General features: G+C 44.4%; 1 protein-coding gene across 2 annotated transcripts; it reads right to left on the bottom strand.

Annotated features, from left to right (window-relative positions):
* Positions 1-310: 310 nt before the first annotated feature.
* On the bottom strand, positions 311-3255 carry LOC136505353 (BTB/POZ domain and ankyrin repeat-containing protein NH5.2-like). 2 transcript variants are annotated; one of them, XM_066500499.1, is made up of 2 exons: positions 2479-3255; positions 311-1467 (listed from the first exon to the last, which is right to left on the bottom strand). In XM_066500499.1, the coding sequence occupies exons 1-2, from the start codon at positions 2941-2943 to the stop codon at positions 496-498; spliced, it is 1437 nt and encodes a 478-aa protein (XP_066356596.1). In that variant the 5' UTR covers positions 2944-3255; the 3' UTR covers positions 311-495. The 2 variants fall into 2 exon arrangements, with proteins under 2 accessions (XP_066356596.1, XP_066356598.1); XM_066500501.1 differs by having other exon boundaries at positions 311-1461.
* Positions 3256-14029: the final 10774 nt, after the last annotated feature.

The following is a 14029-nucleotide window of genomic DNA, read 5'->3' as shown; positions in this document are numbered from 1 at the left end:
GGAGGGAATAATACTAGCTAGCTACTTCCTCATATCACCAATAAAAGCTCTAAAGCAAACTTTTGTTAAGTACTCCGTATAAAAGTAGTTTTCTTAATGAGTAATCAATGCAAAAAGTAGTTTTCATAATGAATAATCAGCAACATGTATGCAATATCTGTACCATTCAAATTAAGTCCACACTTAGATTCGCCGTGTCGATTGAATGGATTTGCACCCTGCTTTCCTACCATGCATCCAAAGGCTACTACAGTACCAAAAAGCTGAATTGCGTAAAGACATTGCAACAGTGCTTTGCTCCCCAGTCGTCGATCAATAATAATGCCGGAATCATCGAACAATCCACATCAAATACCATGAAATTCTTGCTCATGCAGGCATGCATATCTCCTAGTCAAATAGTAGCTAGCTACACCATGACCTCACAAAGATCCAATCCAACAGAAAAAAGATCATCTTGATGATGGATTATAAAAGGGAATAAGGGCACAATACTTATGGGAAACCGCCATTGGGGAAGTACAAGTTGGACGGGCTCCCTCGGCCGCCGCCGCCGCCGTTCCCCTTCCTCGCCTCACCGCCGGCGACCGCCGCCGCCGCCATCTCCTGCCCCTGGTACATGAGCGTGGAGTTCATCGTCAGGCTCACCAAGCTGTCGTCGGCGTCGCTCCTCGGGAAGTTCCCGCCGCAGTCGCTTCCCCCTGCGTCGCCCCCGCCGCCGGCGTCGTCGCGCGTGGTCACCATCACCGCGGACTGCACGAGCTCAAGGCAGAGCCTGAGCTTGTTGGGCTCGATGTGCGTGAGCCCCGGCACGGCGCCCTTGAAGAGGAAATCGGAGGTGAGGCCGCGGAGCACGTCGAGCGGGGTGACGCCGTCGAGCGTCCGGGCGCTGGGGTCGGCGTGGTGGTCCAGGAGCACGGACACCATGTCGGGGGACACCATCTCGGCGGCCAGGTGCAGCGCGGTCTTCCCCGTGGGTCCCGCACGGGAGTTGACGTCGGCGGCGCCGAGCTCCAGCAGCGCCTTGACGACGTCGCGGCCGCAGTGCTGGACGGCGTAGTGCACGGCGAGCGCGTCGTCGAGGTCCAGCCCTTCGCCCATCACCATGAGCTTGACGAGCTCGATGTCGGCGGCGTCGAGCGCGCGACGCATGCGCCGGATCTTGTGGTCGCGGTCGGCGGCCGACGACGCCGCGTTGATGGGGAGGTAGTGGTGGGTGAGGAACGGCGAGCGCGGCGTGGTGGACCCGGCGGAGACGGCGCCGGGGGACTTGGCGCGGATCTCCTCGATCTTGGCCACCACGTCGATGGGGAGGTGCTTGGCGAGGAGGTCGGCGGAGAGGCCCGAGCGCGCCACCAGGTGGGAGCAGCTGGCCCAGAGCTCCTGCATCTCGAACTTGCGCGACGCTATGAGCACCTTCATCACGTCGTCCACCGACGCCTCCTTCACCATGCTCTCCAGCTGCTTCTGGAAACAGAAAAAAATGGCAGATATAGATTGATATAAACTAATCAGATATACTAGAAGAGGAAGAAAAAAAAAAGGCAGGTGTTAATTAGCAGCATAAAATGTAGTGGCTGGCTGCTGATCCAGAATCCAGCAGCATCCATCAGCAATGAACTGTATAGTTGTGATTGCAGCAGCTAGCTGGCATGCATGGTGCTCGACTGTACTTGCATCGGCATGGCAGTTGTATACATATTGGTTGGCCAATGCAGTGGCGGATGTGATGTGAGGAAGGGACACGCAGTAGCAGCAGTCAGCAGACACATAAACAAGGCGTGTGTGACAAGACGCTTCCTAGTAAAAAGAAAGATGAGTCAGGCTCTTGCTCTTCGATCCATCCATCCATGACAAGTGATGACAGACAGGCCAGGAGGAGAAGCGGCAGAAAAGCAAAGGAGACTGTGAGAGAGCAGAGACGACGACTAGCCATAGCCAGTGGCCCAGAGACGCCCAGTCCCTGGCTGCACGCACCAGCTGCCTGCAACTGCCAGTGCACTCCCCATCTCGATCTCCTTCCTCCGGCCGGCCAGGCCATGCATTCTCTCTCAGATTCCACACACGAACACGAGGACGAAGCAATAAAAAAAAAACCCAACGGAAATGTATCGATCGAGGCCAAGGCAAGCAAGAAACCAAGAACTGGCGCAGGCTCAGAGAGCTCAGTACGTACGTGGTCGTCGTCGTCGTCCATGTCCTACTCCTGAATCCTGATGCCTCATGTCCATGGAATCCGACAGGCAAATAAAGCGGCAACGACGACGACGACCTACGGATCTAGTCGAGCTCGCTACTCGAGCAGTCGAGCTTCGAGCATGCATGCAGATGCAGATGCAGATGCCGATGCAGATGCAGGGAACAAAGAGGCAGGCGTCTCTGACTCCGATCCATCGACCTCGAATTGATGCCATGCCACACACACTGACACACACACACGGACGAAAAGATCCGTTCTCCCGACCCGACCCGACCCACCTGGACGAGGAGCGCGAGCTGCTCGACGCCGAAGGAGCGTGCGGCGGCGAGGGTGTCGAGGGCGAGGTCGACGGCGGCGCCACACCGGGTGTGCCAGCACCCACGGGCGCCGCACCCGGGGAGGGGCCCGCTCTTGGGCGCGGCCACGGAGGCCTGGCCGCTGTAGAGGAACTGGAGCACGAGGACCAGCACCTCGTAGCGGATGGAGCTGACGGGGATGACGAGCTCCGGCGTTCGGGCGCAGCCGGTCGGCGTCGCCGGGGGCGTCGGCGGAGGAGGTGGGTGGTTGGGGTCGAGGCCGCAGAAGAGCTTGCGGAAGAAGAGGCTGCGCGCGGCGAGCACGCAGCGGTGCGCGTGCACCAGCCGGCCCTCCACGCTGAAGGCCACGTCGCTGAAGGCCTGCCCGTTGATGAGCAGGTTGAGGTAGTCGAGGGACAGCGACTTGAGCGAGTCCTCCGAGCTCATGATCTCATGTGCCGTGCGCCCGTGCCGTCGATGCGTGGGAGAGGTAAAGAGCAAAGGAGCTGGCTTTTTGGAGCGGGCCGGCGGCCGGCCGGCCGGAGATAAGAAGGTCCGATTCCCTTGGAGGAGGCGCGGGTTTTGGAGGGGAAAGCAAGCAAAGCAACTGTGGCGAGAAGGGAGGGGAGGGAGACGGAGACGGAGACGAAGACGATGGAAAAGGCAAAGGCTAGCTAGTTAGGGGTTGGGTGGTGCCGTGGTAACTGTTGTGTGTGAAAGAGAGAGGGCCGGCCGGGGATGGAGAGCGAGCGATGGAGGATGCTGGAGGAGAGGGAGAGAGGCTGTGCGTGTGCGTGGCTTTGTGGCCTGCCTGTGCCTGCTTCACAGTTCCATCATCGCGGGTGGGGACGTCGACTGGGGACGGACGGCGTCGCCGTCGGCAGCGCCAGCGCCACGCTACAGTCCTTGTCTACAGTTCCATTGATGTCTGCACACTGCGCGCACAATGGCGATGGGCCGGGCGCCGGGGTTGGGGTGGGGGGCAACGAGCAAGCACACACAATAAGGCGCGCGCGCGGCAGCTAGCCCAGGCCACCATTGACCCTGCCCAATAATGAGCTAGCTAGCGTGGGTGCCAGTGTACCAGCAGAGTTACTGTGCTGGCGTCGTCGTCGTTAGCTAGTTCGGGGGCCTAGACGACATCACGAGACATGGTTAAGGACCGTTGATACATTTTACTGAGAAATAGATGACTAAATAAAAACATCATGATATGTTTGAAAAGTAGCTAGGGGGGAAATATGCTGCAAGTTATCCGGTCAATTTGGCGGACCGGATATACCGAACCAAATTATTAATTTTTTTTGGGATTCAATTCTTTATTTTCAAAACCTTGTTTCCCATAAAAGCTTATAGACCAAACCAAAGGAAACACAAAGATAGAGGGCATGCTTGATTACCGTCTATTTACACCACGCCACATGCATGTGCAACGACGTTGCAGTTAAGGCGCCAAAAATGGACACCACACTATATGTGGCGAGAATCCAACCTGTTTTACATGCTGCAATCTTCCATGGCTACCTATGTAGTCTTATCAACCAGATAGCAGCTTAGGTTTCTGTGGCGCAGCCACAGTTTGACGTGGCGTGATGTAGCTGGGAACCAAGCAAAACAATATGATTTTCTGCATCGAAGTTCAATCACAACCAAGGAACTACATTCTACAATCACTAATTCTAAGGATTAGGGCATTGGTTCACTACTGACCGTATTGAGGCGGCGAATCCTCTTGTCCGTGCAAGGTAGCCACCATCCCGTGGATTCTCTGTGATCGGTGTGGGAATGCACAAGCAGCAGGTGGATTGGGACCTCGTGACAGGCAAATCGTCATTGCTCGACAACCACCACAGCTCCAGACAGCCACAGTCTCGGTTGTCCCTCCAAGTTCCTCCGCCTTGACGAGAACAAGGAGTGGGGGAAAGGAAATCTCTAACAACTATAAAAAGAATAAGGTGTGTATATTTTTTTATGCGATATTTGTTTTGGTTTGTTCGTCTGCCCACGCCTGCGATCCCACGATAATCATGCATGGAAGGAAACGATAATCATGCATGGAAGGAAACAATAATCATGTATAAAACAATAATCATGCATGGAAGGAAACAATAATCATGCATGGAAGGAAACATCAGTGGTGCCAAATAAAAGATGTGCAGGTTATACATGGTGAGACTGGTGAACCTTCTGCAATTTCCTAAACGAATATTTCCACCATTAGTATATAGGTCCATTCCCCTACATTTCTTCATGCTCCCATTAGCATATAATATAAAAGTATTGTTGTGTTCATCACCACTTCCAGTTGACTACTCCCATTAGTGTATACTTCATCTACCCCAAAATATAAGTCGTTATGGAATGCATGCAGGTCAAACTTTCTCAACTTTGACTAGGTTTGTAAAAAATACGTGCAACATTTATATCCCCAAATAAATTTATTATAAAAATATATTCAATGTTCTATGTAATGATACTAATTATGTATTATAAATATTAATATTTTTTATATATAATTGGTCGAAGTTAAAAAAAAGTTAACTTCTCGAAAAGCGAGAATGAATTCTATTTTGGGACAGAGGGAGTATATGAAAGTAGTGTTGAAAATATTTTAACAATCAAGTTCATCTCTGTCTAATTGGTAACCTTAGACATTATAATGGCATAAAAAATTTCGACTCTCATGGACGTCCTCATGGATCAGTGCAAAGCATCCCAATCCTACAGCATACACAAATGACAACATTAAAGTTATGATATTTTTAAAGGGTGGACAATAAAGACTATCTTAGACGTTCTGGGATTAGAGTATATACGTGCAGACACATAGGTATGATGGTGCAAGTGAGCAGCCAGCAAGAGTCGAGAGTTAGGGGTGTTTGGATCCTAAGACTAAACTTTAGTCCCTGTCATATTGAATTTTTAGATATCAATTATGAGGACTAAACATGAGCTAATTATAAAACTAATTACATAAGTTGTGGCTAATTCGCTTGTCAGCGCCGTGTACAGGATAATATGGAGATGTGGTGGAACTTATTCATAGATTTGTTGGCGCACGAAAGAAATAGATATCGGAAATCTCTTCCTGCCGGTATAAAAAATGATCTTAGCCGCATCACGGAAAGATCTACACAGTAGAGTTTGTGAGCTGCGACGCCACGCTCTCTATGACTGTGTAAATTTCACGAACTTAGCTTTTTGGATTAAATATCACTTTAATGTCGGTCATATACTTTTACAGTATTATTATCTTATCGTGCGATCCGTGTGTTTTTAGTACAAAAGTTTAGCTGTCCCGTAGCAACGCACGGGCACGAACCTATTTGCATATATACTCGAACCTGTGTGTACATGATTATATGGAGATGCAGCGGAACTTATTCATGGATTTATTGGCGCATGAAAGAAATGGATATCGTAGAATTTTTTTTGCTGATATAAAATATTATCTTAGCCATATCATGAAAAAATCTATACAGTAGAGTTTGTGAGCCTGCGATGTCGCGCTCTCCTTGACTGTGTTAATTTCACGAACTTTGCTTTTTGAATTAAATGTCACTTTGACGTCGGTATTTAATTTAACAGTATTGTTATCTTATCATGCGATCCGTGTATTTTTAGTACAAAAGATTTAGTTGTCCTGTAGCAACGCACGGGCACGCTACCTAATGGAATAGAAAAGTCTAGGGATCGGAGGCCGTGCAAATTTAACCATCTACAGACCTGTTTGGTACAGCTCATCTTCACTAATGAAGCGGGGTTTTTTTTTTGCTTCGGTTCCATAAAACAGCTTCACCAGTAAAGCTAAAGTTGTTTGAAAAGACATTTGGCAAAATAGCTTCTCAAGGAAGATAGCAGAGAGAAAGCTAGGAGAAGCTAGTAATTTCATCTTCAACTCGGTTCCTGTGCTGAGAGGAGTTCAAAAATAGCTTTCAGGAAGAAGCTATTTTCAAAGGACCTGTTTGGTAGGAGAAGCTAGAAAAAAAAAAGCTTTGTAAAGATACGATAGAATCCCTACCAAACAGGTCCTACCTCTACCCTCACATGAGTCAGCGGCTCTATGAAGCCACCTGGAAGCCACGCTGTAGAGCCACATAACAAAAAGAAAAAAAAAAACAGAAACGAAGGACCTCTGGTTGAAAGTAGAACCTAAAAGGCTGTTCGACAGGACTGAAAAATAAGTTAAAATATTGTTCCGGCTGATTGTTGTGAGAAAAAAATATTGTTCTATCTGAAAACACTGTTCATGTGAACTGTGTCCGTGTGAATGCGTTGGCCAGCCTAAACCCAGCCGGCCAGCCAGCCGAACGCGCCATAAGTTTATGGACCTCCGATAATAACTCAAATAATAATTCGGTATATATTATGATTTTGGTCTTGCTGAAACTGCTACACTCTAAGTGTAGTATAGTTTGTGGCCGCAATGATGAGCATGGAGAAAATACTAGTACTAGTAGTATTGTTACATAGGGCAGGAGCAAGACAGTAACTTCTAACCTTTTTTCTTCTTCTTTTCATCTCTTGTCCCTATAAGTCTTTGTTGCTATTTTCACTACTTCTCCATGCACAAGTAAACACACATGCATGCACTACTCTATATAATATGGTCTTCTATTGTTACAGTGCATGCACACACTAAGTATAGTGACCATGCCTACATGGCTACGTATTCATCTCCTGACGTTGCAGCTAGCTCTATTTTAACAGCGTACAGATACACACGTACAGCCATGCCATGCCATGCACACAGGGTAGCTAGCTGCTAGCGTAGGATCCGGTATGCTTTGACCGCGGGTATGTTCGTATAAATTTATCAGCCGGCTTATCAGTAGAATCTACAGTTTTTTTCTCTTACAGTAAAATAATTTCAGTCCGCTTTAATACGAGCCGAATAGGCCCGCGCGTTTATTTCAAGTGCACAAAACAGGAACTGTCGAGCGAGTGTGCTAGCTGCTGCTTCAAAATTAATTGGTGAACATGGATGCATTTGGTTTTTGGCAGAGACCCATAACAGCTTTTGGTGTCAACTGTACAGTATCCATGACACGGACAAGCAAGCGGGGCCGGCCGGTGTTCGTTCCATTTGCTGTGTGCTAGCTGAAACAGTGTATACCCCACATGGTCCCAAAATAAATTAACTTGCCCTAAATCAAATTATTTTAAATTTGACCGAATTTATATTAAAAAAATATCAATATTTATGACATTGAACTATTGTCACTTGCTGAAAATCAATTCTGTAGTAGCGTATAAATGTTATCATTCTTCACACTATAAGTTAGTCAAACTCGATATAATTTGACATAAGGTGATTCTTTTTTTTCTCAAATACGCAAAAGCTTTACGTATCATTATATTAAGTAGAAGAGTTTAGACATACGGTGATTCTAGAAGAAGATTTATTTTAAGATGATGGAGGGAGGACTAGAGATCGAGAGATATAGAGTTTGGGAGCAATATATGTAGCATTAGCCTGCATAAATATACTTAAAACACCTTCAATAGTGACTTACACTAGCTCTAAATATATTATTTTATATTTTAATAGAAGAGATATCTTAATTAAGAGAGTCTCGTACACATATTTCAAAATCACGTGAGGTTATTGAAATGTCTCATGCACACATTTCTGTGTCAAGATGATACAGGAGTACTAGTCAGTGATGGAGAGTGGTCGCGGCAGGTAGCCACTTGCCTATCTCACTAGTACACCTTTTCCCCTCACCAGTGTACTCGATGAGAATTGTTCAATCCCAACAAAAGTTTGTTGAGGTTGGAACAAAAGTTGTTTTGTATACATGGAACACATCATAAAATTAAAGTTTGTTCCTCTGGCCTATACTTAACCAATATTATTCAATTGGAACACGAATTTGTATGTGAAGAAATATATATATATATATATATATATATATATATATATATATATATATATATATATATATATATATATATATGAAGAGTATATTCAGTAGCCAGCTACAAAATAAGTTATTATGTAGCCACCTCCAGTTATGATAATTTTATATATTAATTTACGATAATGTCAATACATATTTACGATAGTTGAGTTACTATAACACATGGGAATATTTACCATAACGTTATAGTAAACCACTTAGTAAGGAGTTACTATAATCTCGTAAATTAACATAGTAATTATCGTAACTCAAAGTGGCTACAGAATAAGTTATTTCGTAGCCCGCTGCAGGGTAGTAGTTCTCTCTCTCTCTCTCTATATATATATATTCACAGCACTATTCAAATTCAGCGTTCACTATTTAAATTCGTGGTACTATTCAAAATACTCGCTACTATTTAAATTCGGAATATGAACGCACTCACTCGAGAGTGGCTCAGGCACTTGACTTCTTCACTATTCGAGCACTATGCGTGTAACTATTTGGAGCACTTCGTATTTTTTTATGGATGCAGGTTGCGTGCGATTAGTGAGTATGAGTACGATTATTGAATATGCGTGCGATTAGTGAGTATGCTGATTAATATTTCTCAGGATCTTTTGCAGGCTGGCGAGACCAATATTTCAGCCGGTTGTGCGACTATGCTTGTGACAGTCCTACTCGGTACTCACCGTATGCACCACTAGCTTGCTTCAGAACTAGGCTAACCCGGTCTACTCCCTCGCTATCCCCAGCCACGAACACACAGGACTCAGGCTCTATCGTCTCCCCAGGCAGTTCCACCCGAAGGGAACACTTCTCTGTGCACACAGGGTTCTCTACAAACGCCGCTACCAGGGCTAACACGAGAACAACACACGCAGAGGCTTCTCCTCTAGGGTCCATAGCATAGAGACATCGCCCCATATGAACGAGCTTAAAGGAAGGCAGGGATTAAAACAGGAAAGCTTAATTTATTTCCACAGAGCAAGCTTACATACGGCTTTCCCTTTCAGAAAACCCCAAACACTTAGCACAAACCTGAGGGATTACTTTACAAGCTCAGGAGGAACACGGGGACCTCCCTTATTCTGTAATTTACAAAGGTGGAGTGATACAATGGTAGTAGGTGATTACTATTATTCGTGGATGATCCTCAGAATGCTTCTGAGATCATGTCTTCATGGTGTATGTGTGAGTGGAGAGTTGGTGGAGTGGAGTGGAGAGTGGAGTGTGGTGTCTTCGATGTCTGGTGGTTCGCTCCGATGCTGTGTGCCGATACTCTCCTGATGAATGAATGCGTCCAGCGTCTCGCTTTATAGCACGAAGGGAATGTCCTTCATGCTTATCGTCTGAAGTTCCTTCGAGGCAAAGTCATCGTCTGAGGAGCCTTCGTGCTTAAAGAAGCATCTCGCGTGTGTATATATATATATATAAATAATAATGCAAAGTCATGGAACAGAATGTTAAGAAGCTTGGAAGAAAACAGTGAGGGTATGGAACCAGTATCATAAACAACGGAAAGTAAAGTATTATTATTAATACAAATTAATTAGCTAGAATGTTGAATATACACCTACGGATCAAATTATTACATGGAACAAAAAAAAAATCACCGATGGTACCAACTTACAATATTACATGGAACAACAGAAAGTAGCTAATAAAAGTATCAAAAGAACGTTTTAAGAATCATAAAATGGCTTCATTCTATTAGCATATATAATAACAATACTTTTTACGAATGGAATGAATCATACTTACTGAAAAATAGAAAATATATATCCTTGTTTAGGAGAACATTTTCTTTTCCTTCTTGTTATTACTGCGCTACTGGTAGATGGCACGTCCCTGTCCCCGTATCCTCACCTTGTTTTCCATATATACATGTAAAACTTGTGGTGCCTTTGTTGTGGTGTGTATTATTTGTACTAGAATGAATAGTGTTGGATTGTAAATGTGCATTGCTATTCACTTGTCGTGTACTTATGCAAAAAAAAATTATCGCTTGCTTTTAAGTTCATTTTGAATTGATGTTATCTATCTATTTCCTTTGATGTCCAATGCATGGCTACAGAACCTAAATGGGGATTAATTCTCACGTAGGGACCAATGGGGATTACCTGTTTGTTTTAGCTTTTTGCTAGCTTCTGTGCCCGAAGCCAAAAGATGAAACAAACAGCCCAGTTGTTGAGCTAGCTGGCTATTAAAAAGATAGAAGCACTACTACAGAATGGATTTGTTGTCCCGGGTGGTAATGGCCTTTAGTCTCGATTATCGCACCGGGACAACGATCCCAGGACTAAAGGTGGAACCTTCAGTCCCGGGTCATTAAGCCGGGACTAAAGAAAGACCTTTAGTCCCGGTTGATGTTACCAACTGGGACTAAAGGCCCTCCAGCCGAGCAACCCTGGCCGCACCCTTTAGTCCCGGTTGGTAACCCCAACCGGGACTAAAGGTTCCTTTTCTTTTTCTTTTTTTTTGTTTAATTTATTTTCAGTTCAGTTACACATATTTGTTTAATATATAATATATTTTTATGTACGTATTCTACGCTGCTAATATAAATACACGCACTCATATAATTACATCTAATTCTCATCTCGAGCATTATTATATTCGAATAAAGTATGAAACTATATATATTATAGATATATATGTATATATACAACACTTTCATAATCTTGTTCTCGAAAATAACGATATCAATAAACATTTAATTTACATCTTTATTTCGTTAGATCAAAGTAGAACTCGCCGTTGGGATTTAGCACTTTTTCTAGAAGATATCCTGCTATTGACTCTTGAACTGCTTTCAGATGGTCTTTTTGCATGACCCTTCGTTTCAACCATTCAGTCTTGCATTTGAAATAAAAGGAAAAGTATTAATACATATATATATATTCATTTAAAAATAAATAAAAAATTGATATATACGTACTCTGAGGACATCTTTAGGAGTTCTTCTTATGTATGCAGTGATAAATTCACAAACGTAGTATCCACACAAGTTATTACCTGGTTCCTGCCGCAAACACCACTGTACGAGAAAAAGATTATTCTCATCATCTCACACGTAAATTGAAGTACGATATAGTAATTAAACACATGGGGAAGTATATATAGTACAACTTACTGGTATTTCAACTACATTAAGTGGTGCCTTGCAATCCTTGCGGTGTTACCGAATAAACTCTTTCCAAACCCTGTGCGACCAATAATGTATGATCGTTAATAAATTATGGCAAAGTCTATTCAATAATAGTTGTGCGCGAGAGATCGAAATTACCCCTGGATAATGTCTATCATATCTTGGTATAGTGCTCGCTCTTTTCTCAATGAGTCCAAGATTACTAACTGACTTGAGTTTAACTCAATGACAATGAGTATCCAGTGAAACCTGCATTGGTTTATACACACACGTACATGCATATAAGTTGTATTGATATTACATAAAATGTGTAGACTACATTATTATTAACACTTACTCAAAGTTGTATGGGAAAAGTATTGTTGTCTTATCGTGCTGCTTCATGAAGAACTTCATGATATTCGTCTGTGCTTCAGATACCCAGTGGTCCTTGACAATAATATCGGTTTTGAATACGATATAAGGATCAATGAAGCCAACACTGGTGTCTTGTATTCTTTGGAGCGCTGACATCTAGAATCTGTATATAAATATAAGTTACATGTGAGGATAATTATATACACCTACGCATAGAAGTGAGTTTATTAAATAAAAGTAAGAATCACTTACAAACAAAAGGATCTAATGATTGATTTGTCCAGAGCGTCCAAGTGGAATAGTTGATGCAATTCTTCGAAACTAATATATAAGATGTCATCTTCACAGAAGTAATGATGGTCTCTAAATCTGACAAAGATCCACTGCTCACCCCTGCCACACGCATGCATGTACCACTTGTTGAGCAAGTACATTTGCGTACCCAATTCATTCAGAGCCGCAGGGTTGTACAGACTTTTGCCAAATTTATAAGTCTTCCAGGTATCAACTTTCAGGTTCTGAATTGGAGCTTTGCCCGTCACTTGATCCAAGGTTAAACCAGTTTGTTCAAAAAAAATCATTAAGGTCTTGAACCGACACTTCTCCAGAGTTGTCTGGTCGATAGACTTCTATGTTGGAACCATATTGATTAGCAACAATAAGATTTTGCATTGGTTGCTTCTGTTGTCCGAGCTGTGGGACATCCTTCCCTGATGCTCTTTTCCTTTTCTTATGTGCATTATGTGACTTCACGAGGGAGCGGTCATAGTCTGATAGTGGCGGTGGCTTACGAACTTCAAGCATCTTTTTCTTGTGAGCTTCGACCTTCTGCCTCAGCTGATCTCGTGGTTTGTAAAAGTACGACTTCTCCTTAAGCTTCGCTTGTCTCTGCTTTTGGATATCTATAAAAAAATCTTTCACTTTTTTGCCTTCTTCAGCTGCTATTTGCTCATCAGTCTTTTCAGGAAGTATTTCTTGAGAAATAACTATTTTTTGGGGTCTTCTTTGCCGCCGGGACCTTAGACGTCTTTGTAGTGCGTCGCTGTGGTGGTGGTGGGGGCGGTGTTGGAGGCTGGCGTGGAGGCGATGAGGCCGGTGTTGGAGTCCGGCGTGGAGGCATTGGAGATCGTTGTGGAGGTGGTGGGGCTAGTGTAGGAGTTGGAGATCGTTGTGGAGGCGATGGGGCCGGTGTAGGAGTTGGAGATCGCCGTGGGGATGAAGTCGTCTCGCCCCCCGCGACGCTGTGATGAGATGGGAAATGAATGATTGGGCTAGGCTAGGGGGAGACCCTGCTACAAAAACAAGTTGTGGGTCAATTATTTTTGAAGCCAATATAAAATTAATGCAAAAATAATATTTCATTCACTATCATTCGTACCTAGGGTAAGATAGGGGAAGCGGTGGCGCCCCAGGAATGATGATGAAGCATTTGCGCCATTGAATAAATGTCTTCTCTGCTTCTCCTAGTGTCTTCTCCCCATCACCGCCTTCAATGTCAAGAGGAACATTGATGTAACCTTTGAGCACTCTATCGACCGAGACGCTAGCATATCCAGGTTGAATAACTGACCCATGGATTCTTGGTGTCTTCGTTTGGTCTATTGGAGATACAACCCCGACAGCCACCATGATTGATGCATTATTACCATCTAGAATGTGCAGCTCACATGTTGTTAGAGGCTCGGTAATGTCATCAACAAGGAAGCGCAACCCAGCATCACCTTGAATAACTGGCAGCTCCGTGGAAGCACAACTGCTTTTCATCTGACCAACGGGGCTAATGGTGACTCCCGGCGTTGATTGCGATTACATTTGACTCATTGCTAGCTGCACTTGCCTCTTGATCTCCTCCTGCATTCTTGCCTCAAGAGATTTTTCTCGTTCACGTGATTCAAGCAATGCTTGTCGTGACTCATTAATAAATTGCTCCAATACACGGATTCGGTCTATCTCCTTATCCTTCTTTCTCTGGTGGCTTCTGTAGGTATCCCTATCTGCTGGGAATGCTTGTAGCCACGGAACAACCCCATAGCCTCTTGTTCGACCACCGTGTTCGGTGTTCTCTAGGGCATATGTCAATTCATCCTTTTCTCTATTGGGCTTGAAAACACCACTATCAGCT

Source organism: Miscanthus floridulus, chromosome 14, assembly GCF_019320115.1.
Source record: "Miscanthus floridulus cultivar M001 chromosome 14, ASM1932011v1, whole genome shotgun sequence".
In the NCBI taxonomy this organism is placed as follows: domain Eukaryota; kingdom Viridiplantae; phylum Streptophyta; class Magnoliopsida; order Poales; family Poaceae; genus Miscanthus; species Miscanthus floridulus.
Note: the sequence above shows the minus strand (reverse complement) of the source record. Positions and strands in the feature narration are given on the sequence as shown.

What these genes read in the sequence shown, in the direction of transcription:
- LOC136505353 (XM_066500499.1), bottom strand. Translation starts at nt 2,943, where the DNA reads ATGAGCTCGGAGGACTCGCTCAAGTCGCTGTCCCTCGACTACCTCAAC. An exon ending in AGCTCGCGCTCCTCGTCCAG is followed by an intron (nt 1,468 to 2,478) that starts GTGGGTCGGGTC and finishes TTCTGTTTCCAG; the next exon opens with AAGCAGCTGGAGAGCATGGT.